The sequence below is a fragment of the Erpetoichthys calabaricus genome, chromosome 6, assembly GCF_900747795.2.
Source record: "Erpetoichthys calabaricus chromosome 6, fErpCal1.3, whole genome shotgun sequence".
Taxonomy (NCBI): Eukaryota; Metazoa; Chordata; class Cladistia; order Polypteriformes; family Polypteridae; genus Erpetoichthys; species Erpetoichthys calabaricus.
Genome location: NC_041399.2, coordinates 113,811,927 through 113,836,556, shown reverse-complemented (window position 1 = coordinate 113,836,556; position 24,630 = coordinate 113,811,927). Strand labels below are relative to the sequence as shown.

General features: G+C 37.1%; 2 protein-coding genes across 3 annotated transcripts in view; both read left to right on the top strand.

Annotated features, from left to right (window-relative positions):
- The window catches only part of LOC114653512 (tripartite motif-containing protein 14-like), a 44,930-nt gene extending 28,922 nt beyond the window's left edge, over positions 1–16,008 (top strand). Inside the window, exons 4-6 of the mRNA XM_028803872.2 lie at positions 4,208–4,230; positions 10,234–10,370; positions 15,065–16,008. Of these exons, the coding sequence (XP_028659705.1) occupies positions 4,208–4,230; positions 10,234–10,370; positions 15,065–15,690 (786 nt within the window). The 3' untranslated portion in view covers positions 15,691–16,008. The remainder of the gene's footprint in view (positions 1–4,207; positions 4,231–10,233; positions 10,371–15,064) is intronic.
- Positions 16,009–20,277: 4,269 nt separating this feature from the next.
- The window catches only part of faim2a (Fas apoptotic inhibitory molecule 2a), a 195,123-nt gene continuing 190,770 nt past the window's right edge, over positions 20,278–24,630 (top strand). For both annotated transcript variants that reach the window (XM_028803871.2, XM_028803870.2), the window contains exon 1: positions 20,278–20,502. In XM_028803871.2, coding sequence (XP_028659704.1) covers positions 20,479–20,502 — 24 coding nt within the window. In that variant the 5' untranslated portion in view covers positions 20,278–20,478. The remainder of the gene's footprint in view (positions 20,503–24,630) is intronic.

Below are 24,630 nucleotides of genomic sequence, written 5' to 3'. Positions count from 1 at the left end.
CAGTGGCCCACACTACTTCTAATTCATGAACATACCTCATGCTAAAATAATGTCATCATAACATGTGACATCCAGAAGTGAAAAATGTAAGCAATACTGAATAAAATCAATTAAAATAGCAATTACAAAACAAAGAAAAAGGTGCTGTCAACATAGTACTTGTTATACAATCAATTGTATTTTTTCCTTTTGCACAAGTGCAAAATGCCTGGGCATACAGTATATAAGAATGCTTATTGTATTGGATTGCTTCTGCAGCACAAAAGTATACAGAGGGTTCAGAAAATGTTCACAAAACACAGAGAGACATTAGCGATGCTTTTACTGTAGCTAGATTAAACATTAATGACATTTTAATCTGCAGTACTGTAAGGAGATGAACTCTGGTGAAGCAGAGAGTTAGGAGTACCATTATAGACAGAGGTGTAGGTCAAGTGAGGTCTGAGGCCTACAGATATGAATTTAGTACCCAGTAGAAGTAAGCATAAATTACTTCTACTCATGGTAGAAGAGAAAATGCATTCCTTGGGACTCCATGCTTTCTTGCTTCCGTTAACCAATATGGTTCTTCCATGGTGATTGATGTTACTGACACAAAAGTAATAAGTGCATGTTTCAAAATGACATATGGTCACAGGTAGCCATACACTGGGCACAGATAAAACTAAGGGTACAAGCAGAGAGATCCAGGAGTAAGAAACACTTGATAGGTTACATCTAGAGCACTAAGTGCTGTTTTGGCCTCTCTTTTACAAGAAGGGCTTTTTCCTTTCTCTTCTTTTTTCTTTGTAAAGTCCAAGCTACAGAAAAGCTTGTAAAATATAGCTAATATTGACATACAAGTATTATGAATTTGTTACTAGGTTTTGATTTTACTCACTGTTTGTTTGCTGGTGTAAGATGAAGGCAGATTGGCAAGGGAATGCCAGCAAGAAGGGCACCACTAAGTTGTCACAAGCCTAGGGAATGTGCAACAGTGTCTTACATAGGGCTGGTGAGAAGGGGGTGAATATTGTTCTCCCACTCCTCTTTACAAAACTCTGCTAGCTCTGTGAGGTTTGTGGGATATGTTGCACGAACAGCCTCCTTCAGGTTCTGCCACAGCAATTACGTGGGATTCAGGTCAGGACTTTAGCCTGGCCATTCCAAGACACAGAACGTATGCATCCTATGCCATTCTTAAGGGGGCTTACTTCAATATTTAGGATTGCTGCTCTGTAGAGATGTTTCATTTGTGACCAGTTTGAGTGTTTGAACTGATGGCATGACATTCTATTAAAGAGTTCTTTGATTTTTTATTGATGACGAAATACCCAGGGTCAGAGCAATTGACAGTAGAAATGGGATATGGGATGAACTTCACCATGTGCTGAAGGGTAAATTTAATCTGCCCAGTTTATGGTCAAGGGTAGCCATACACTGGGTGTAAGGCAAGAAGCAAGCTCAGTGTACAGTACACCGCTGCTTTTCAAGGCTCAATTACACAGTCAATCAGAAAATAATGTGCTGCATGCAATCCAGCAACATAACCCTATAAATAATGTGTCAGTTTAGTTTTAATCCAGTTATTTGTGATAGATATTACTTTGAAACAGTGTGACCTGATGGCTCAGCAGATAGAGTACAAGCCCTGAAGTGGCTCAGATTGGGGACGGAAAAAGGGGTTGCATGTTATTTACTTCACAACTTCACAATTTTTTTTTGCTATTTGAGAAATATTACTGGCACAGCTTCAGCATGTCAGTCTTAAAACAGGTAGCCACACATATAGTAGATAAACACACTCACTATTATCAATCAATTTTCAAACGCACAGAAGGAATGTGCAAACCCCATGCACACCCTGGTAGTGTAAGTGATCTACCAAAGCCAAAGGTTTGGAAGATGAAACAGACCCAAAATAGAGTATACACCATGGTCAAAACCAAAGAGACAAAGCGCTCTTTCATCAAGCCAGAAACATGAGACAAGAATCAGAATTATAAGCCAGAAAATAAGTCAGAAAACCAAGAAGAAAAATACAGAAAAGTGCAGTTAGAGACTTTTAGAATTATCCAAACACAGATACTGAAATGGCACATAATATGATCTTATATATGGTCGCACCAATGATGTCATGTGAGCATATTCCTGAAGAACTCTGGGAGATTGTTTCAGCAACGCTCTTTCAAAAGTCACCATAACGGTGCAGCCTATCAATATTCAAAATGGCTTTGAGATAAGACATTAAAATATTTCAACTTTGTCAGTAAGAAACATATAACAAAATAAACATTTGTATTAAATTCCTTGACCTCAGAAATCCCAGAATAGCCATCAAGAAGTCCTGGGAACTCCTCAGGAAAGCAGATAAAAAAGAACAAAGAACACCAATCATATTAGTGAAGTAGGAATGACAGCTCAGCGCTAGTACTTTTCTTTATTTAACTTGCTAAACTTTATGCTGATTAAAACTAAATGAAAACCTACAATATAACATCTGTTCAATTCTTGTCACTTAATTGCACGCTACACATGTGCTTATTACTCCTTCAGTAGCTGTCACAAGACAACTGAAGCACACGCATGCATGGTGATACCGGCAGCAGCAGGTAATATTTCTGCAAAATAGCACAGTCCTTTTTTTAGAAATAATGCAGTAATTATTGCAAAATAATGCTATATGTTTGTAAAATAATGCAATATTTAAATTTTTATATTTTTGTAGTGTCAGGTTAAGCTTCCACGTACTTCCATACTTTTCTCTGGCTCAAACATCTTGGTTTTCCCGTCAGGTGCTAGCTTTCACTGCACCATACACTATGCCACAGTTGGCTTTCAACTTCTTTTTCACCCAGAAAAATCCTAGCCATTTAATAGTCTACAGCTTGTGCTTAAATGATAGATACATTGAAGGATCTACCTTTAGCTTATGCCTGACATACTAGTTTAATTAAGGCATACCGCAAATAACAAGTTATTGAAGGTGGCCATGTAAAAATTTTGATTTAGGCATGAAGTCACACAATTTACTATGCCTTGGCAGGCACATCCAGGGATGTCCGCAAATGCGCCATCTCATGGCTAGATTCTTGCATGACTCACAGGTTTAACTCGGAAGAGGGCTTTACTGCATATAAAATTTTGTTACTAAAACGGCGACAAATAACATGCACACGTAGACAAATCTGACGTAATGAGCTCTCCTCATATTTGGTGAACTAAACGTCAGATTTCCAGATTTTCATGTGTTCTAAAGGTAAAGAGCATGGCATGACAATGAGTCAAAGGGTGGAGTTGGGAAGGACAGGAAAATCAACCCTGCACAAACATGATGATACACCTTGTGGCCAAAGCCCCTTTGGCTTAATACATATGGACATAAATTACAAGTGTGACTGCCTGACCAATTAACACAGGATATTGCTACTACAATACAATGTGCTGGTTCCAAGTTAATATCTGAATGGCAAATCACCAAATGAGCTGTGGAGTGTAGTCTGCTCACTGCTACCTACATTCATCAAAGTGGACCAAAAGAGAAAATGGATATGCTTACTTAGTAAACCAAAAACAATCATTTTACACTGGTCTGCTAGCTGTTTGACAGAGACACCGGCATATTACTCATTCATGCAGTATTCTCTGTTTCTAAAGTTTTTTTTTCTGTTCACAAATAACGGCTCAGATTTGAATATGATTGATTTCAGCTCCTACCTTTTGTAGTCATCTGGGATTATAATGTTTTTCTAATTATTTTTAGATAATTTAACTCAAAATGTAGAACAAATTAATCATGTGTTGATGTATTATGACAGCAGCATATGCTTAACAAATTAATCATAAAGGCAGGGAAACTGAGACAGCCATGCTATATGTCTAGTTAACCTGTAACATACATAACAATTTATTTACTGCATTTGTGACCCTGAATTTGACTAAGCAGGTTTGAAGATGTCATGTTACGTTTTAATTTGGTTTATGATTGCTTATTTATAGACTATTAGTTAAATGTTTTTTTTTTAAATACATTTCATGATCATTAAGGGACAGTGGAAGTTGGGAGCAAAGCTCACATATTCATAGAAAATATTTTATTTTTTAGAGATACATGATAATTAAAATTAGAAATAAAAAGGTTTAGTAAATGAATGATTTAATTAATGATTGATTTCAACACAAGTATACTTACAACCTCATTCTCGTCACTCTCTTTTTCCTTTTACAGGAGATAAATTCATTGAAAGCAAGGTAAGAAATTTCTAATTTCTTTTGTTTAATTTATTGGATTTTAGTGCTCATTCCTCTTTCCACAGTTCAGTGATAAAATTATGTGAAACAAATACAACATGCTATGCATTTTATTTAAAAATATAGTTGAACTTTTCCTATGCTTAGTTTATCAAAAATGCCTGTAGCCATTTCCCTTTATTGACTGTTCTGCAGGGAGTGTTGGCTCCATGAATGGACCAAATTAAATGTTTTCAAATGTACAGTGGATAGGTCATTCCACTTATAGTGCCTCCTTGAAGCCACAACAGTGACTATAATAACCACAACAGCAACAACAGACAGTCGCCACATAAATACTAATTTTATATTTAACTTGCATTAAAGAATTATTCAGAACACAATTCACAGTTCCACTGGGAAACCCCATTGTAAAACTGGTATGATGGAAGCAACTGTAATGATTAGGACAGCCGCTTGCTCCATCTATACCTCAATACACCCCCCTCCCACACCCCTCTTTCTTTGTTAGTTTTCAGTGCTGGGGCTGTCAGAGTATGCAGAAGGTTGGATGGTGGAAGCTTACAGAGAACTGCAATTCAAAAGTCACTTAATTCAATCCAAAGTCAATCACCAATTCAATCCAAAGGCAAAGTCAAAAAGACACCCAAAGTCAATACAATTCAGGGCTGAACAAGTTAGTAATTGTGCTTAAGATAATATTGTCATGGTACAATTAACCAATTTGTTGTTAACTTGGAACTTCACTCCTTTCTGCTAGCAATATTTAGAAACAAAGAAATTTCACAGCTTTGCTCTGGACAAAGCCCAAGAAATACTTTCTCATGTATTGATACTGCATAAAAAAATCAGGCATGCAATAAAAAGGAAAAGAAACCAAACTTTGTATGTTGCATAGTTTACTGTCAAGTCAAATAAAGCAAAGAGTACAATTCAGGTCGTTGAGACTCAAACTACGGATGCAATGAATGTATTTACTCCGGACCTACAGGTTGTCAAATAAATGAACTTTCACCTGGATTAGTCAAGTTTGGAAAATTGATATAACATAACATAGCATAACATTATCAAACCTGCATAATATAATTCAGGGTCAGAGTAGTACAGAGACTATTCCAAAAACACTGACATTACAACAATCTAGATGAGAACAGGCCATTCAGCCCAACAAAGCTTGCCGTTCCTATCTACTTAATTCTTCCAAAATAACATCAAGTCGAGTTTTGCAGGTCTCTAAAGTTCTGTTGTCTACCACATTACTTACTAACTTATTCCATGTGTCAATGGTTCCTTGTTTGAAGAAAAACTTCCTAATGTTGGTGCGAAATTTACCCTTAGCATGTTTCCAGCTGTATCCTTGTGTTTTTGATGAACTCATTTTAAAATAACAGTCTTGATTTACTGTACTAATTCCCTTCATAATTTTAAACACTTCAATCATGTCTCCTCATAATTCATCACCTATAGCCCTGGAATGAGCCTAGTTGCTCTTCTCTGGACCTTTTCTAGTACTGCTACTGTATGTCCTTTTTGTAGACTGGAGACCAAAACTGTACACAGTACCCAGGCCTCAGCAGTGTGTTATAAAGCTTAAGCATAACCTCATCTGACTTGTAAATACACCCACCCTCATTCTGAGACAATTTAGAAATGCCAATCAACCTATAATGGACATCTTTGGGATATGGGATGGACCACAGAGTCCCTGTAAAAAACATACAGATATTAGAACAAATTCTGTATTGGCAATGGTGCAATATTAAAACATAGGAGCACTGTATCCATGAGACAACAGGAACTAAATGTATAGCTGTTATATGTATACTGTATGAATAATGCACTCTCATCAACAAATATATAATTTCCCATTTAGTTAAATAGCTGACATTTCTCAGGATAGTACATCTAGGCCAGTAGGTATATAGGACGGTAGGTAGGTAGGACATTTAAATATATCAATATTCAGAGGTAAACCCCACCCACAACTGAAAAACTAAATACCTCAAAATCTCAAAAACGCTTTGACTGATTTGATTGAAATTTGGTGAAATTATATATAAAAAAGAAAATTAGTAAACCTGTGTTTTTTTATTTGTCAATATTCATTAGTAATAATGGTGTACCGAGTGGTGTATTATTAGGCAGCATGTCTTTTTTTGTGATTGCTCAGAGAAATGGGGTGTACAGTTCATGCAATGAATACTGTAAGTAGAAGAGCACCACTGTACAAGCTGTAGCTGTGATCACACAGAGAATTAGGGCCGTGGCAAGCTGTGTGGAAAATGAAGTGGATGAAGAAAAGCTAGGTGAAACCCAAAAAAGATCTGGTTACCAAGTGGACTTCTTGAGTAAATGCAGTACTCCCTGTTCTGTCGAATTCTTCTTACTCTTCTAAAGATGTGAAATAATATACATACAAATTTACACGTTTACCCAAGAAGTCCACTTGGATTTCAAGTGCGCTTAAATACAAACAATATACTTCAGAGAATGAGATTTGGGGTGATAGGTAAAATACATGCAATATTGTGGATAATAAAGGTGTTCCTTTGGTGGTCAAACCATGATGTGCTGCTACGTTCCAGTTCACAAAGCAGAAAGTGGGAACTGATGGTACAGCATACCAGCCCACTTCAAGCCCTGGCTGCAACACACATCAGGAGTGATGGCAGTCCTTCGTCAGTTTAAATCCTTGAAAAGCTTATGAAAGGGGTCCCCAACAGACAGAACATAAAGAAACTAGATATTGTTGTAGTACAGACTGATATTATCCATTTTGCTATGGCTAAAACACAAGTCCTAACTTAAAAACCTAAAACAGACACTGTTAAAGCCAGCTAAAAAGTCTCAGTTTTTACTATGGGGCACCTCTTTGGAATGTAGACTCTGCTCCTTATCTGATAAGACAAAATGGTAGACTGTCTGTAACAGGAAATGGACGAGGGGTGCCATTAGTCCAAAACTTGCTAAAGACAGCAAGTGCCCGACAGAAGGAAGACTGTATATGTAATGCCACACTTTTGTCTTGTTAACAATGACGGCTGATTGATCACCAGCTGACCCAGCAGGCATAACTTTGCTAGTAAAAAGAGGACCAACAGGGTGTGTTTGAACCTCAAAAAGGAACTGCAGTACTGCCTGCAATCAGAAGGTGTGACCAAAGCGATAAAGGGGACAAGCTCCTAAAACAAGAAAGCATGTTGAAGATTCTCCCTAGTGTCTGGAGAAAGCCGACTAGGAAATAAACAAAGCATCGCTTACATCAGACCATATGTACTCCTGTTTTGATTTCAAGAACTATTAATTGTAACTTAGAAGTTAGCACAAAGCCAGCTAATGTATCATGGTACTGGTGTAACTGTAACTAAAAGGTAGCAACCTTTTGAAGGATAAGTCCAAGCTGTTATTAGGTTTTTTTCCTAAATCCAGTAAGAAAGTGCAGAACAGCAACTTGCATGAATAGACACACAGAAACTGTCTAGGGGGGAAGGTAAGCTAGTATAGACTAACAGTGAGCAAGGTACGAGCACCTAGCCATGTAGGTATGAAAAGCTTAATAATTATCTAACGAACATACCCATCTTGAACATATGAACTGAAAGATCAGAATTCATACTATATGTTCCCTTTTATATAGGAAAAAAAAAGTTCAACTAAGCAATTGTAATTTGTTTTGTGTTGTTTGTTATTGTCTTTAATCTCTATCTATCTATCTATCTATCTATCTATCTATCTATCTATCTATCTATCTATCTATCTATCTATCTATCTATCTATCTATCTATCTATCTATCTATCTATCTATCTATCTATCTACAGTATAGACAGTGTAGCTCTCTAAAGTTCTACACTGGAATTTAGATGATTAGTAATATGGATTAATGGATGGATGGATAATTATGGGTGTATATGTATAGTTTATATTCTCTCTGTATGCTCATGTAGCTTTCCTCTGGGTATTTCAGTCTTTCTCTACTTTTCCAAAGGTGTGCAGATAAAGTTTATTGGTGATTCCAAACTGGTTTCTCTGTGGGTGTAGGTATTAGTGTGTTCTCTTGTGGACTAGTGCCCCATCCAGGTTTGATTCCTGCCATGCATCCAGTGTTGTTGGGACAGGCAGCCAACCCTAAAGTGACAGTGAGTTGGATTACGCTTTAAGTTAGGTTAGGTTAGGTTAGTTAGATTTTAATTATACATAGGGAAATTTGTTTGCTTCCGGAAAGTACAAAAAAATTCACTGTAATATAGAATCAAGAAAACAAGCTGAGATACAACAAATATTGTTACAATCAGTACCCACACCTACATGATTTCTGCAAATAAATGTAATTGCCTTTAACAAAACATAATAGTTCAGAATTCAGTAGGATACCTACAAATACCAGAATTCAAAATGCTTATAGCTCTGAGAAGAAAAGTTCCTAATTCTTTTCTTCTTTACCCTTGGGGATGTAAATCTGCCACCTGATGGCAACAACTGAATATTGGGAAAAAGAGGATGTCTACTGTCTGACAAACTCAAGTCGGCCTTTTTTATGATACAGCACAGTGACAGAGAGCTGCAACAAACCAAATATTTTACTACTAATTTTGACAGTATGGTTTAAACAGTATGGTTCATATTTTTAATATTAAACTCGCCAACCCAAAATATAAAAGCAAATGTGTAAATAGATTCAATGAAAGAAAAAAAACTGTCAGTATGATTTTGTCCACTTAAAAAAAGTTGACACTCCTTAGAAAGAATGGCCATTTCTGTTTTGAGATCAATGGTCAACCTATATCAATGAGTGTCCCTACATATATGTAATGCTTCAGCATGTCCACATTCTCCTTTGATTATTGTTGAAAGAGAAGGAGGAGAGCCTAATACCCACAGCTGCAAAAAGGGACAATCAAACCACTGAACAAACTCATCAACAACAGGTAACTTGTAACAGACTCACAATAACAGAGTCATCTGTAAATTTCAAGATATGTCTGTCCTTATTTGAACTCCTGCAGTCACCTGAGTACAAAATGAATAGAAGAGGAGACAAATTGCAGCATTGGGCTGATCCAATAGATGAAGTTAGACTATTAGAAAAATAGCCATTAATGCTCACTGTTTGCATTCTGTTAGTTAAAAGTCCAGAATCCAGTCTACCAAGTCAAGGTTCAAATATAATTTAACAATCAATTTGTCAACTAAAATATGCAGTTGGATCATATTAAAAGAAGTTGAGAAATCACTACACAGTAAACTTGTGTGGGTTTTTGGCCCTTCCAATTGCTTGAACAGCACATTCAAAAGTGCTGGTTATCATGTTGCGATCTGTACCACCACCACCTGATTAAGGCACCAAGCAGCCCCTACATTGATGGACCGAAGGCCAGATGTCCACATGACCATCATCATCTAATTCTTTCATGTGAAGCCTGAAAACCATGAGGACAGATTTAGATCATTTATGTTAGGTAGAAGGCCTAGTAGGCATTGGGTGGTCTCATGGCCTTGGAACCCATGCAGATTTTGAGTTTTTTTTTTCTTCAGCTTGTTTTTTTCTATCCCCCTGGTCATTGACCTTACTTTATTCTTAGTAACTTAGTATTGCCTAATCTTATTTTTTATTTTTATAAAACATTTTTTCTTCATCTTGTAAAGCACTTTGAGCTACATCATTTATATGGAAATGTGCTATATAAATAAATGTTGTTGTTGTTGTCCTCCATCCCTCTCTTTGCTCTGTATGCAAACTATTGAGAGTCAACATAGGCCTAGGTTTTGTTTAGCTGCTCTCTCTTAATTTACTTCCTAAAGGATTTCATGACTTGAAAGGTTATGTCAAAAAAATAAAACTGAAACCCTTTTTAAACATCACGTCCTAGTTAGTGGATGTACAGTTTTATTTTTAAATTTAATTAAGGCCACAATTCAAACCAGTTATTGTATAGTCATATTTTACCAACCCATTCTCATTTTAACAATTAACTTTTAACATTCCTTACTGTCTTTTTACACAGCATTGAACCCTTGCATAATATCCATAAAAGTTTTGACAAGGAAGTCCAAGTGAGTGATAAGAGGTTGAAAGCCCTGGAGAACAGCATCGATGATTTGTTGGTTTACATCAGGAAACTTCTGCCAAGACCTTGGGCATGTGAGTAACATAAAAAAGGGTTTGGGGGCCTGCAGTTTGATGTTACACAATAATTTATTTATCAGGATATGCACAGCACAATGTCTTATATATTGCAGCTTTCTGAATCACTTAGTGTCTCTTTTTTACATATATGTAGAAACGTTTGCAGCAATCACTACCACAATGTAATTTACAAAGCAAATAAGAATACAATTCAAAATAAAACACATGGCAGAGTACAAGAAAACTAAAACCCAAGATACAGTAAATCACAGAGACATACTGGGTCTCTAAGTTGTTTCATGCTGTTAGATTAGAATTAATACAATAATTAACTAAATGGATAAAGGGGTTGGTTGAGGATGACTAATGGGTGAATAATAAGAGTGATATTTTTCAAGTCAAAATTATTTATTCACAAACATGATATTTATGCATTTGCTATGTGAAATTGTGTTCTAAAGTTAAGTGTTTTCTATAAATTTGAATATCTTGCCCCCACTGGTACTTTACAATGGAGGCTGCTGGGGCATTTACGGCACAAGACAGTTGTTGAATACTGATCCACATCTTGCAATTACACACCCATTGTAAAATTGTTTATGCATGTCATTTTTAAACAAAAAAAAACCCACCAATAATATGAAATTCAGCCATTTTAAAAGAGATGTTCGTGCTATCTTAATGTTTGTCTTCTTCCACAACAATCTTTCACCCGCTAATCACAGCAAACTTTTCATGCCTCATGGTTGGTTTAGTTTTGGTTTACTTCTGTATTTATGTGTGAACTCACACAAGCAAATAGAAAGCGCATCCTTAACACAAGAAAAATAGTTCCTGTTTATGTTGATTAGCAACTGTAAATTGTCTCAAGGTGAGTGAGTGTGGGTATGTGCATGTACACTCACACTCACACCCTCACAATCACTAAATAGATAAAATACTTCAGTCCTGCTAGAAATAGTGTTTTCTACTGTGGGAATGTTCACTTACTGTATGAATTTACAGTCTTGGTGGTGACATTTTACCTAGACTTATCTTAATAAGTCCTGTAGAAACTCGATGGGCTAAGAGGAAACTAAAAGAAGTATGCACCAGCAGGTACAAAAAGGCTGCACATCTTTTACAGCATTTGCATTACTGTTTTTGCTGGATATTTTGCAGCACAGTACCAAAAGTGCTGGTACCTTTTGCAAAGACTGTGAAGATAAGAACTTCTTTATTGGCAGTGAAAAGAAGATGGAAGATGTCATTAATAGATAGATAGATAGATAGATAGATAGATAGATAGATAGATAGATAGATAGATAGATAGATAGATAGATAGATAGATACTTTATTAATCCCAAGGGGAAATTCACATACTCCATGTTAACAATGGTAACAGACAAGATGCTGTGTGGCATCTTGTTGGAAACCTCAGAAATGGACCATAATTATATTAATTTGCCATCATCATGTGATTTCTGAACATGGGGTGTCTACTGGAACAATGTAAGTTAAACTGCTGAAATTCAGGTTATAAGGCTTGATGATAAAATGTTGCAGTGGCAGCACTGCTCCCTTGAAACAAGGAGACAGGGGTTCACGTCTCAGCTTCTTCCTGTGTGGAATTTGCATGTTCTTCTCCGGGTACTCTGGTTTCTTCCCACACTCCAAACACATGCAGATTAGGTTCACCCTTTCATGTTCTGGCTTTCAGTCTCAAGGTTGTTCCTGCCTTGTGCCCAATGCTTGCTGGGATATGCTACAGCTTTCCATGACCCTGCTTTGGATAAGTAGGTTTGAAAGTGGATGGATGCTAGGCTTAATGATCATAGGGTTAAGAACAATACCTTGCGATCCTTAGTATTCAAGGATTTTCACAATTTGACATAAAATTTTTAATGAAGGATGGACAACAGAGGGTGCCAGAGACCTCCTGCCCAAACTCCAGACACAGCCACACAGACACAAATCCCGTTAAAATAAAGACAGTTTATTATCACAGATACCGTCCACCAAGGCTCCATAAATGCAATAAATACAAATCTGTACAGTGTACACGCTATCTCAATTCTTCTGTCCTCCTCTCCACCTCCCAGACGAACTTTGTCTACTTCCACCCGACTTTGACTCACCTGGATTAGGTCAAGCGGGTTCTTTTATCTAAGAACCAGGAGTATTTCAGCCCTACAGAAGCACTTCCAGGTCACATGGAAGTCCCACAAAGCAGGGATGGAGAATCTCGGTAACACTCTCTGGTGGCCCCCATGGAACCTGACAAGGCTGTTCTAGGGAACTACAATATCCAGACTGCCTTGTGGGTAACCTCAGAGGTAACATTACACTAGGGAGTTGTCTCCCATTGTTTCTGGGAAGCCCGTCATCCTGGCAAATTTTTTCCCCCTGTCCTTCCATTATGTTGTCATTCTGGCTGGGTATTATCCCAGGGTCCAACCCAACCGGTATGCCAGCATACCCACTCTGGCATTGGCATCTTTGCCTTATTCTTTGTAGTGGCATAGGGCAGGCCTCCCATCCACTTAGGGAGCCATGATCCATCCTGGCCAGAATGTCCGCCCATGCATGTCGTCCATCACAGATCATTTTAGCTATTCGATTGTATAGGATTTCTAATACTGATAGAATAGTACCATCTACTTTTCTGCTTCAGCTTTAACAGCATTTCTTTCAATTTCTCATCCAACCAAAAACTGGTAATACACAACCACCCCACTCACCAACTGAATCCACTTAAGCCTATGTCACATTACACAACTTCTAGTCGTAAGGTATTTCAGAATCATCACTGCTGATCTCATCACTGAAATATGTCAGTATTAATGACTGAAAATCACTGGGCATGTAAAATTATGTGACTAGGTGCTGACTTTCCAGTACAGCCATGCATGTGCATTTTTCTGACAACCAATAGTGTGATGCCTGACAGAGCCAGTGTTGTGTAGAGGGGTTAACAGCTATGGCAGATTTTGCTGCAGTTTTGCTGCAACCTTGGCTTTTTTTTTCTTGTTTCTAGTCTGTCATGGTATGTAAAACAAGAGATATCAGACAGATGAGCTCGAGGTTTAAAACACCTGCATTCCTTTTCCTCGTCACTGAATTATATACATTGCACTTCTGGATGAGCAGTCATTGGTTGTCAGCTATCATGCACATGGAGCCCGCTCTTATTTATAATCGCTGAGTGTGTCACACTAGATGACTGCCCTTCATGGGAGTATAACACATATTTTTATTTTAGTTTTTACTGAGACACTAGGGCATAACTTTTGAAGTCTTCCTGTGGCTTTCCTTCACTTAGTCCATCTGATATAGTACAGTACAGATTTTATTACTGTCATTTCCATTATCAACTCCTTTTTTCTTCGGTGATCTCTATAAGTGATGAGTTTTAGTGCTTTCACATAATGCTGGAATATCCAGTATGCAAGGTATTATATAAACCAAAGGCAGTTGTCACTACAGATGTCACTACTGATTAGTGATAGAGTGGTGAAGGGCGGCATGGTGGCGCAGTGGGTAGCGCTGCTGCCTCGCAGTTAGGAGACCTGGGTTTGCTTCCCGGGTCCTCCCTGCGTGGAGTTTGCATGTTCTCCCCGTGTCTGCATGGGTTTCCTCCGGGTAGTCCGGTTTCCTCCCACAGTCCAAAGACATGCAGGTTAGGTGGATTGGCGATTCTAAATTGTCTCTAGTGTGTACTTGGTGTGTGGATGTGTGCACACCCTGTGGTGGGCTGGCACCCTGCCTGGGGTTTGTTTCCTGCCTTGCGCCCTGTGTTGGCTGGGATTGGCTCCAGCAGACCCCCGTGACCCTGTGTTCGGATTCAGCGGGTTAGAAAATGGATGGATGGATAGAGTGGTGAATCTCTGTATGAAGGACAACATTCATTATTTTTAGACTCATTATTGTAGAATGACTATACAAAGATCTTCTTCCACTTTGTTATCAACCATAGGCAGTGGCACTTGGGTATAACATGACCAGAGATGGTGTCACCAAACTTGTGTTCAAATACTTTAGCCCGTAACTGTGTTTGTTAGAGTATACTGTATGTTACACTATAACTTTACATTGTCAAGCTAACTTAATCGGGTTCACTATTGTGGGACGTCAGAGTCTAGCCTGATAGCACTGGGCAAAATCAGTAACTAAATGGGTATCTTAGAATGGGTGCCAAGTCCATCACAAGGCACATGTACAATACACACACACCCACACTCATGTAGGAACAAATTTAGAAATGACAGTTAAACTAAAATATACATGTTTAGGGAAGTGGGAGGGAAACTTCATGCTCCCAGACAAAAATTCATGCAAATACTAGGACCACGTGTACACTCGACATGAACAATGACCAGGTAAGAGATTTGATCTGCAAAAGAGCAGTAGCCTCCACACCACCAAGTTGCATGTTATTTAAAATTAAAACTCTTACAATGAAAGATGATAGCAGAAGGGTGTTGTTCTGTGTTAGCCATTATTATACAATAAGAAGTCAAGCAAAATTACATCTTTTATTGGTTAACAAAAAATATTACAATATGTAAGCTTATGAGGCAGCTCAGGCCCCTCCTTCAGGGAAAGCTTGCATAGTGTAATCCTTTTATTTAGCCGATAAATGGTATTATTTTGCTTAACAGCTCAATAAAAGATGATGAATATTAAAAGTAAATTTGCTCAGATCAACTTTCTAATCTGTTTTTTTACAGATTCTGAAAATATCACTTTGAATCAGGACACGGCTCATGTTTGCTATGAAGTGTCAGCAGATGAGACAGAACTTAAATATTCTACAAAGCAGAGGATTGTACCAATAAAGAATGAACGGTTTATCACTGCACAAAACATTCTGGCAAACCAGAAGTTTTCAAATGGTCGCCACTACTGGGAAGTGACAGTCCAGAGCAATGAAGAGTGGACCATTGGTGTGGCTTCTGAGTCAATAGCACGTAACGGGAATAAGAGAGATGCTACTCTGGGTCAAAACAAAAATTCTTGGGCTCTGAATTTGGTTGATGGTGACTACCTTATCATGCATAATAATGAAACCATTGCACTGGATATCCGGGAGCGCATCAATCGATTAGGTGTTTTCTTGGACTATGAGGAAGGTCGACTGTCTTTCTACAAAACAGAAAACAAGTGGAGTCACATCTTTACTTTCAAATGCAAGTTTCGTGGTGCTGTATTCCCTGCTTTCAGCATAGGTTGTCATCAGAAGAAAAACTGGCCCTTGATTATGTGTCACTTGGCACCAATTCCTGACACAGAAAGACTGTCAGATATAGATAGTGAATGTTCTGACAAAAGCTCTGTGCAGCTTCCTGAAAAGTAATCTACAAAACCAGAGATATTTGCCACAGTAAATTCATAATTATGTCTTACAATACTGCTATGAGCTGGTTTGTATTACAGTAATTCATAGTGATAAAAGTGAAATCAGTGCTCTTTCCAAAGATTTCCTCTGAGGCAAATACTAGGGTTACATGTTTTAAAGCCTTGGTTATTGTATCAATTGGAAGATCTTCATATACAGAGACAATGTTTAATGATCTTTTCAATACCGACCTCTTCAGGTGGATGCACAGAGAAAATAATCTACTTTGTACTGAACAGAAACAAAGGTGTTTAGCAGGTTTAAAGGTCAAAATTAGCTGTGACCGCTCAGATTCCCCCAAACCCTTCATAAGAGAGAAATTCAAAATTAATAAGTTAAAAAATTTGCATGTTATGCATGTTTAACAAGATTTTAACAAGCATATCTTTCATTTTAACTCTTCAAAAAAAATACCACTGTAAAAGAATTTCTTTCATTTTAACTCTTCAAAAAAATACCACTGTAAAAGAATAACTCTTAGCACATTAATGCTAATGTTAATGAAATGTTGTAAAGGCCTGATTAATATTCAGCAGATTGTTAATACCTTTAATGATATAGTAACTCTAAAAACATAATAAGGCAAAGCTGGATAAATTCAACTGTCATTTTGGAACACAGCAATAAATGCAGCAACATATGTACTGTATATAACTGCATGGTGGTAATGAGACAGCAGTTAAGTCTCCATGTCACAGATATCGTTTTATTTCTAAGCCATCAAAGGATGTCCTTAAAGCATAAGAGGTTGCTTTCATTGGAGAATCACACAAAATGTCAAATCTAATGGAAAATAATATTTTACAGAGATACGTTGTACTTTCCTACATAACAGTTTTGGTAGAGGAAGATGTCAGATTTCTTCAGAGAGTTAGTTTTATATACAGCATTTGCAGGAGCTCTGGATTGAGAGATGAACATGAAGCGAAGAAGACTTCTTGCCACAATGGAGCCCGGAATGGCCCACTGCAAGGGTACTTTGGAAAGTTTCCTTAGCCTTTGTTAAAGAAAATAAGAATCCCTCAAGAGAATCTGGAGATTGCTGCTGTGGAAAAGCAGGTCTGGTCTGTCATCAAAACACTACAAATCGCAACAGGATAAGCAATTACAGATATGCATGATTATTTGAAAGTGTGCAATCTTCCAAATTTTGTATATTGATTATTAAAAGGTTATTGCTATAATATATATTTATTTATTTATTTTCAACAAATACAGTAATCCCACTTACCATCCTTGATAACATTAAAGAAGTATGTTTTAAGTATGTTTGTTATTGTTTGAAGGCTACAAAAATGGTAAGCAAATTAATAGCATGCTATGAAACAGGAAGTCCTTTATGTTTGCTATTTTGCTTAAATCACAAGGATTATCATACTTGGTCCTAACAAAAGATAGAAATAATTTCAAATATAAAATATTTAAGTGTGCAATACAGGGAAACATAACATTGCACCCTGCTGTTAAGATGTACATTTTCTGAAAATGTTTACAAAGGATTTTATGTGAGAAAAGCACTTTTTCTATTTTGTAGCATGGTATGACTGAGCAAAAAAAATGTTCTTGTTTTCTGGAGTTGAAATAAAAAAAAAAACTCTTAAAACTTTTATATTGCTTAGTTGCTTTTTTTCTCTGATGGCTGGTGCTCCATCCTGATTTGGTTCCTGTCTAGATTTTGACACTGCTAGGATAGGCTCAAGGCTTCCTACAGCCTTCACTGGAATAACTGAGTTCAATAAACAGATGGCATGATTTTTTTCTCATACACTTCAAAGAATATTTAAGATTGTCACACATGGTGGGTATTATCACAGACAAATATCCCAGACTATCAAGTGGACCCATTTGGCTTTAATGTATTTAGGAATTTTAAATTAACAGTTATGGGTATTTAGCCCCCTCTGGTACAATCTGCAATTGGCTGTTTGCCTTTAATTCATGAATAGCCACCTTAGAAATCACAAGTACATTTTTAAGTGTGACACTTATTTCAATGTACACATACTGTAACTTATAAACAAGGGCCCTGCTTTGGTCCAGTGGAAGCATTAAAAATGTGTGTGTATGTGTGTGTGTCAGTGAGTGGGTGTTTTCTAGCTATAGATCAGAAAAATCTTTTAATTTTTTTGGACATAGGGAACTTCTGTTGCATCCCTGTTTTCCTTTTATCTTGTATGTTTTTGTACATAAACTTTTACTCTAGTGCATTAAAAGTTTAAAAAAACAAAAATGTATCTATGGGTGTTGAGTACAGCACTGTAAGGAAGGATCTGTGGCAGCAGCACAAACTGTTGTGCAAAGAAAATGTAGAGTTTTTTTCTAGGTAATGGAAATATCCATATTTGAAGGCTTAAGATCAAACTGTAAAAAGAGTTATGTTTTTCAAATGTGGGATAATAAAAAGTAACAAAAATCCATTACAAAAGCAACAGGTATTTACCATATAACAGATCAGTCAACTTCTTAAAAATCATAAACACATGCACACTATATAAAAATGTGGCTGATTCACACTGATATCAAAACACTTCCAGATTGACACCAGCTCCTCACAACTCTGCACCAAGTTAGAAAATGGATGGATGGATGAACAGGCTAATATATAAACATTTGTTGTTGATGTAATTAATGTGAAAGCAATACCTTCTTTGCTAATCTTAATTGTAGTGAAAAAACAGCAGACTCGAGGTTATAAGCCTAGTTCTGTTTTCTTAAGGTAGTAGAAAAAAGCATTAATGGCAGAAAAAAACCCAAAACAAACAAATAACAGTATCAAAATTCATTTAATATATTACCAATCCATTTATTAACCAAACTATTATATTCCAATATTAAGGTGATGTTGATAACAGCTTATCCCAGCAGAACTGGATGGAAGTCAAGGCGCTAGTTTTTTGCAGTGCATACATATCTTGTCATTTATCAGACAACTAGTTGTGCTACCCAGTTAAGATGGGTTGAAATCTAAGTAATCAGCTTAGGCACCACCGTTAACATTTGTAGTGCACAATATATTTAAATGTATTTTTTAATGTATGTAGTAATGTAATGAATTGCCTGTCATTCCAACAAATGGCACATCACAAACATTTGCAGTAATAAAGTGCTTTGCATTTATCATTCCACCAGATATAACACTACACAAACATTAGAACTGCTTTGATCCCATACCAAATGACATATAGAGACAGAGACACAGAAACTGGATGGACACATAGATACACATACTTGTATTAAGGTGGATACAGTGGTAAGATTTCTCTGAGTTTAGAGTTCACATCAAACAAAAGAAAACAATCCATCCATCACCTGGGAAGGAGTGATACTCTGCTGTACTCCCATTTCACCATTTATTGCTGGTACCATCTTAACTCTCATAAAAAAATACAAGCAAAAAAAAAAAAGAATGGCTAGAACCATAATGTGTTCATTATTGTATTCTTAAAATAAACAAATAAAACTAGCAATCTACATACATTAACGCAGAGCTAAGCAGATGGAAGTGCTTATTGACCAGCTATCTGCTGTGTTTACAGCAACAGACTTTGCACTTACACACATAGTGGTGCCGGCTTCTTCACTGATGGCAAAGTGTTTAGAACGGTGGCTCAGGTTCAGTATTTGGGAAACCCTGTGACTGCAATGAACAATCAGTACATCATTCTTATATTGTGATTTCATAATCATATTGTTATTCTTCTAAGAAATTCTAAATATTTGTATTTTTGCCAATAACTGATATGTTTCCCTTTGGCAATGTATTTTAATTGATCCTTTTCCTCCCTTAATTATATCCAAATACTGTCAATACTAAATGCAAAGGATGAAAAAGCATTTAAGCACCATATTCAGTTGTTTGCTTAATTGAAAAAAAACTTCATAATGATCAGGCAAGTGAAAATACTATTGAAGTAATTGCTACCATCAGCATTCATTGTTTGCACCAATGTTCTGCACTGCTCATTGCTAATCATCAGCATTTAAGCACATTTTACAGAAAATGGTACAACAAAAAAACGCCCAAAGAAACGTGGGCATTTTCAACTACAGTAAAGAACAAAAATACTTATTCATTTCTTAGAAATGTTTTCGGTTTTAAAACTAAACAGTGATATCAATTAAAATAAGAAAAACGCACTGATTGTGAAATTGCTTTGAATTAAAACCTGCAGTAATTTAGGTTGCCAAGGACTGAGTGCTCCTCCAGAGGCAGCTCGTCTATTCCACGGCTCTTTAGGAAGCCAGCGTAGGGAGGGTGCAACCGCACAGTGAACAAGGCGAGGGAATAAGCAACTTGTACTTGTGTTTAGGTGCCCATTGACTTCTGTGGAGGCGTTAGTGTTCAACGATTTCTCTTTCGTTAATAAATAAGTCCGATTGTCTGTGGGCTCACCCTGGTCATTCATACGTGGTAGGCATCAGAAAGAACAATACTTTTTAATTAAAAAAAATATTAGCTCCAATACAAAACTCGTCAATTGTAAAATCTGCTCACTGCTATATGGAAATGAAGCGACGGTAATCGAATCAGGGAGGTAACTATAACAAAAGAAATATCCATGATCTCTCATTCCGTCATCTAGTAGTAACACCTGCCGCGTCTGCAGCCAAACACCCAGCAAGATCTCGCGCGACTCAAACTCACCAAGCAAAGAACTCTTTTCCCCAGGAGCCTTTGCTTCGGCGTAGACGTGCGTCGTTAGCGGTCCTTGAGCTATTTGCTAATTATACTGTATATTTGGCTTAATGTCGCACGTATATCCAGAACAGGTAAGGGTGTAACATTTTTTTGTTTTAAAAATAGGCCAATGTTGAGAGAAGGACTTAGCTTAGTAATTGTTGTATTATCAATTAAGTATAGGTGCATTGCTTTGTTTATAGAAAAAGACATTTAATTTAAGTTGAATCTTCGGCTCATAACGGTCAAAATAAACTAAGACTGGTGCAAGTCCTCGAAAGCTACCACAGTTACACGAGGAGTAGACGGACCGCATTAAACGTGCAGTTAGCTCTCTATAGTGGGAGAACGGTGCTACGCGTGCCTCAACCTGGCATCAAGGGAACCATCAATAAAGTGAGCAAGAAGAGCGCTAGAGGCGACGAGGGCCTTAGATGTTGTCTCTAGGTCGCTGCCATCTCAAATCTTAGTCTGTATGAATCATAAAAACATACCACCTTTGCAGCCGATCGTGCAAGGGCCATTTCAATATGGTTTTGTACTGGTGTGGTCTGAACATTTATTTATTTTTTTATTATTAAAAAGCTTTTCCTCTAATCAAAACAGTTTTGCACGCTGATATTTTAAAATCACTAATATGACGGGATGCCGCTCCATTAAGTGCAGATACATGATTTACGCTTGCTACTGTTGGGCGCAAACCAAGGGATTGAGAACGCAAGCAGATTTACAACTTGCTTTAACCACCTGCCCCTTTTGCGACTTCCAACATGTAGCTCGGCGTTTTTTTTTTCCTGAGAAGAGGTTAACCGGAACCATTTAAGGGCCTTAATTGAACTCCATATGATCAATTGGCTTGTCTATGCTGTCAGTTCTGAAGTAATATTTTGATAGGATTATGCTGTCAAGCACACTTTAACTATTTAACACTGTTACTTCTGATCGTTTTCTTTATGCATCACTTGGACTGCTGCATTCCCATTAAATAATTTTGTCGTGTGATAGCTTGATGCTTGATGGATAAAGGCTAAATTCAACTTACTTGAATTCCACAGGTCTGAGCACTGATTATTAATTACTATATTGAGGGGGATGTCAGGTAAACTTGAAAAGTATAGTATAGGTTATTTTCCAGGAAGTTACAGAACATGAAGTAAATGCTTATAAAGAAATAGGGGCGAAATTAACCAAGACAGAGCAAGCTTTAAAGGCCTAAAAGTGAAGGAAAATAGTCTAAGAATGTATTCAGTTAAAACAAATATAAAGAGCAATGAAATGGAAACCTACGTATACTGGCTTAGTCACCCAAATGGTAGTGATTTATTTAAGTCATGTTGTATGATGTCCCCTAGAACCCCATCCATATCTCAGTGTTGCTGAGAATAATTTTGGCTTCTTGACCCCATAACTGCATGTGGGGAGAGAAGTAAATTATTGGAGAGATGGATTTCTTCACCTTTTACATTAAGGATTAGGAGACAGAAAAATGTGCAGACATGCCGATGTGCAATAGATTTTGTATATCTTTGTTTGTGATTTCTCTTTACACCAGAAAAAAAGTTTGGGAACCCCTCTCAGCTTGCATAATAATTTACTCTACTTTCAACAAAAAAGATAACAGTGGTATGTGTTTCATTTCCTAGGAACATCTGAGTACTGGGGTGTTTTCCGAACAAAGATTTTTAGTGAAGCAGTATTTAGTTGTATGAAATTAAATCAAATGTGAAAAACTGGCTGTGCAAAAATTTGGGTACCCTTGTAATTTTGCTGATTTGAATGCATGTAACTGCTCAATACTGATTACTTGCAACACCAAATTGGTTGGATTAGCTCGTTAAGCCTTGAACTTCATAGACAGGTGTGTCCAATCATGAGAAAAGGTATTTAAGGTGGTCAATTGCAAGTTGTGCTTCCCTTTGACTCTCCTCTGAAGAGTGACAGCATGGGATCCTCAAAGTAGCTCTCAAAAGATCTGAAAACAAAGATTGTGCAGTATCATGGTTTAGGGGAAGGCTACAAAAAGCTATCTCAGAGGTTTTAACTGTCAGTTTCAACTTTAAGGAATGTAATCAGGAAATGGAAGGCCACAGGCACAGTTGCTGTTAAACCCAGGTGTGGCAGGCCAAGAAAAATACAGGAGCGGCATATGTGCAGGATTGTGAGAATGATTACAGACAACCCACAGATCACCTCCAAAGACCTGCAGGAACATCTTGCTGCAGATGGTGTAACTGTACATCGTTCTGCAATTCAGCGCAATTTGCACAAAGAACATCTGTATGGCAGGGTGATGAGAAAGAAGCCCTTTCTGCACTTGTGCCACAAACAGAGTCACTTGTTGTATGAAAATGCTTATTTAGACAAGCCAGATTCATTTTGGAACAAAGTGCTTTGGACTGATGAGACAAAAATTGAGTTATTTGGTCATAACAAAAAGCGCTTTTCATGGCAGAAGAAGAACACCGCATTCCAAGAAAAACTCCTGCTACCTACTGTCAAATTTGGTGGAAGTTCCATCATGCTGTGTGGCTAGTTAAGGGACTGGGGCCCTTATTAAAGTCGAGGGTCAGATGAATTCAACCCAATATCAACAAATTCTTCAGGATAATGTTCAAGCATCAGTCACAAAGTTGAAGTTACACAGGGTTGGATATTCCAACAAGACAATGACCCAAAACACAGTTCGAAATCTACAAAGGCATTCATGCAGAGGGAGAAGTACAATGTTCTGGAATGGCCGTCACAGTCCCCTGACTTGAATATCATCGAAAATCTATAGGATGATTTGAAGCAGGCTGTCTATGCTCGGCAGCCATCAAATTTAACTGAACTGGAGAGATTTTGTACGGAAGAATGGTCAAAAATACCTCCATCCAGAATCCAGACACTCATCAAAGGCTATAGGAGGTGTCTAGAGGTGGTTATATTTGCAAAAGGAGGCTCAACTAAGTATTGATTTAATATCTCAAATATGCCCAAATTTATGCACCTGTCTAATTTTGTTATGATGCATATTGCATATTTTTTGTTAATCCAATAAACTTAATGTCACTGCTGAAATAATACTGTTTACATAAGGCATGTCATATATTAAAAGGAAGTTGTTATTTTGAAAGCTCAGCCAATGATAAACAAAAAGCCTCAGAATTAAGAGGGGTTCCCAAACTTTTTCATATGACTGTATAAATGAGCAAATGCCATTGGATTAATAATGCTGTCATTATTTGGCCTAGAATGCAGTAAGACTGAGAATGCTTAGGTGAACACATTTACTAAAAATAGTAATTCAGTTTATTTATAGAATACATTTATGCATATTTTATATTACAGTTCTGGTAAATATGTGGATAACTAGTTGTATACAAATTGTAATGAATGTACTTACCTTCTAATTCATCAGATTTCCACACCACATATCAAAAGACGTTTTATTTTTATTTCTATGTGAAACCATTGCTTGTGTGCTTTCAGAAAACTGTTTTTTTGGAAAAAATATTCAGCCCTCAAAAGGTTAATATTGTTTTCAATGCAGGGCATCTGTAAATTCGTCAGCTCATTATGACAAGAATTAGAAATGGGAAAACAAAAGATGGTAGCTGTTGCTTTGAGCAGAGGTATCACTGCCATATCTGTATGTATAAACCATTGAGCACGAGAGAGGAGCTAGGACTGGTTGAGGTGTGACATGGAGAGTTTTCACGTCATTCATCTTTATTGGATTCAGTACTATTTAAAATGTTTTTTTTCCTGTTCACAATTCTTTAAAAGGTAGGATCTGAGTGAAATAGTTGGAATTGAGTTGCAGTATGAATTTTGCTTCTAGCTGTGGATGATTAAATAGACTGACTACTTTACCTGGACTTTACCTGAGGACTTGGATCCGACTTCACCACCCCACTCTGGAACAACATTCATAAAACCTCTGACATTGCCCTTGTTTATTGGGCAATGTTCCAATCATCAGTTCTTTCATTTGTGATGAAGAAACCAAACTATCTGAAATCTTTCTGTTTTAGAAACTGCTTTATCCCTTACATGAAGAGAATAAGCCATTTTTTCATGGGGGTGCTTGTTTTTTTCTTAACTGTAATACATTCAACCGCAAATTCTTCAAGAGGCTGTCAGACATAAAGCCAATGATACAATATTATCTGCAATTAGAGGGGAAATAACTAGGGGAAACTGGTTAGACCATACACCTGCAACTATAAGAGCTCTCG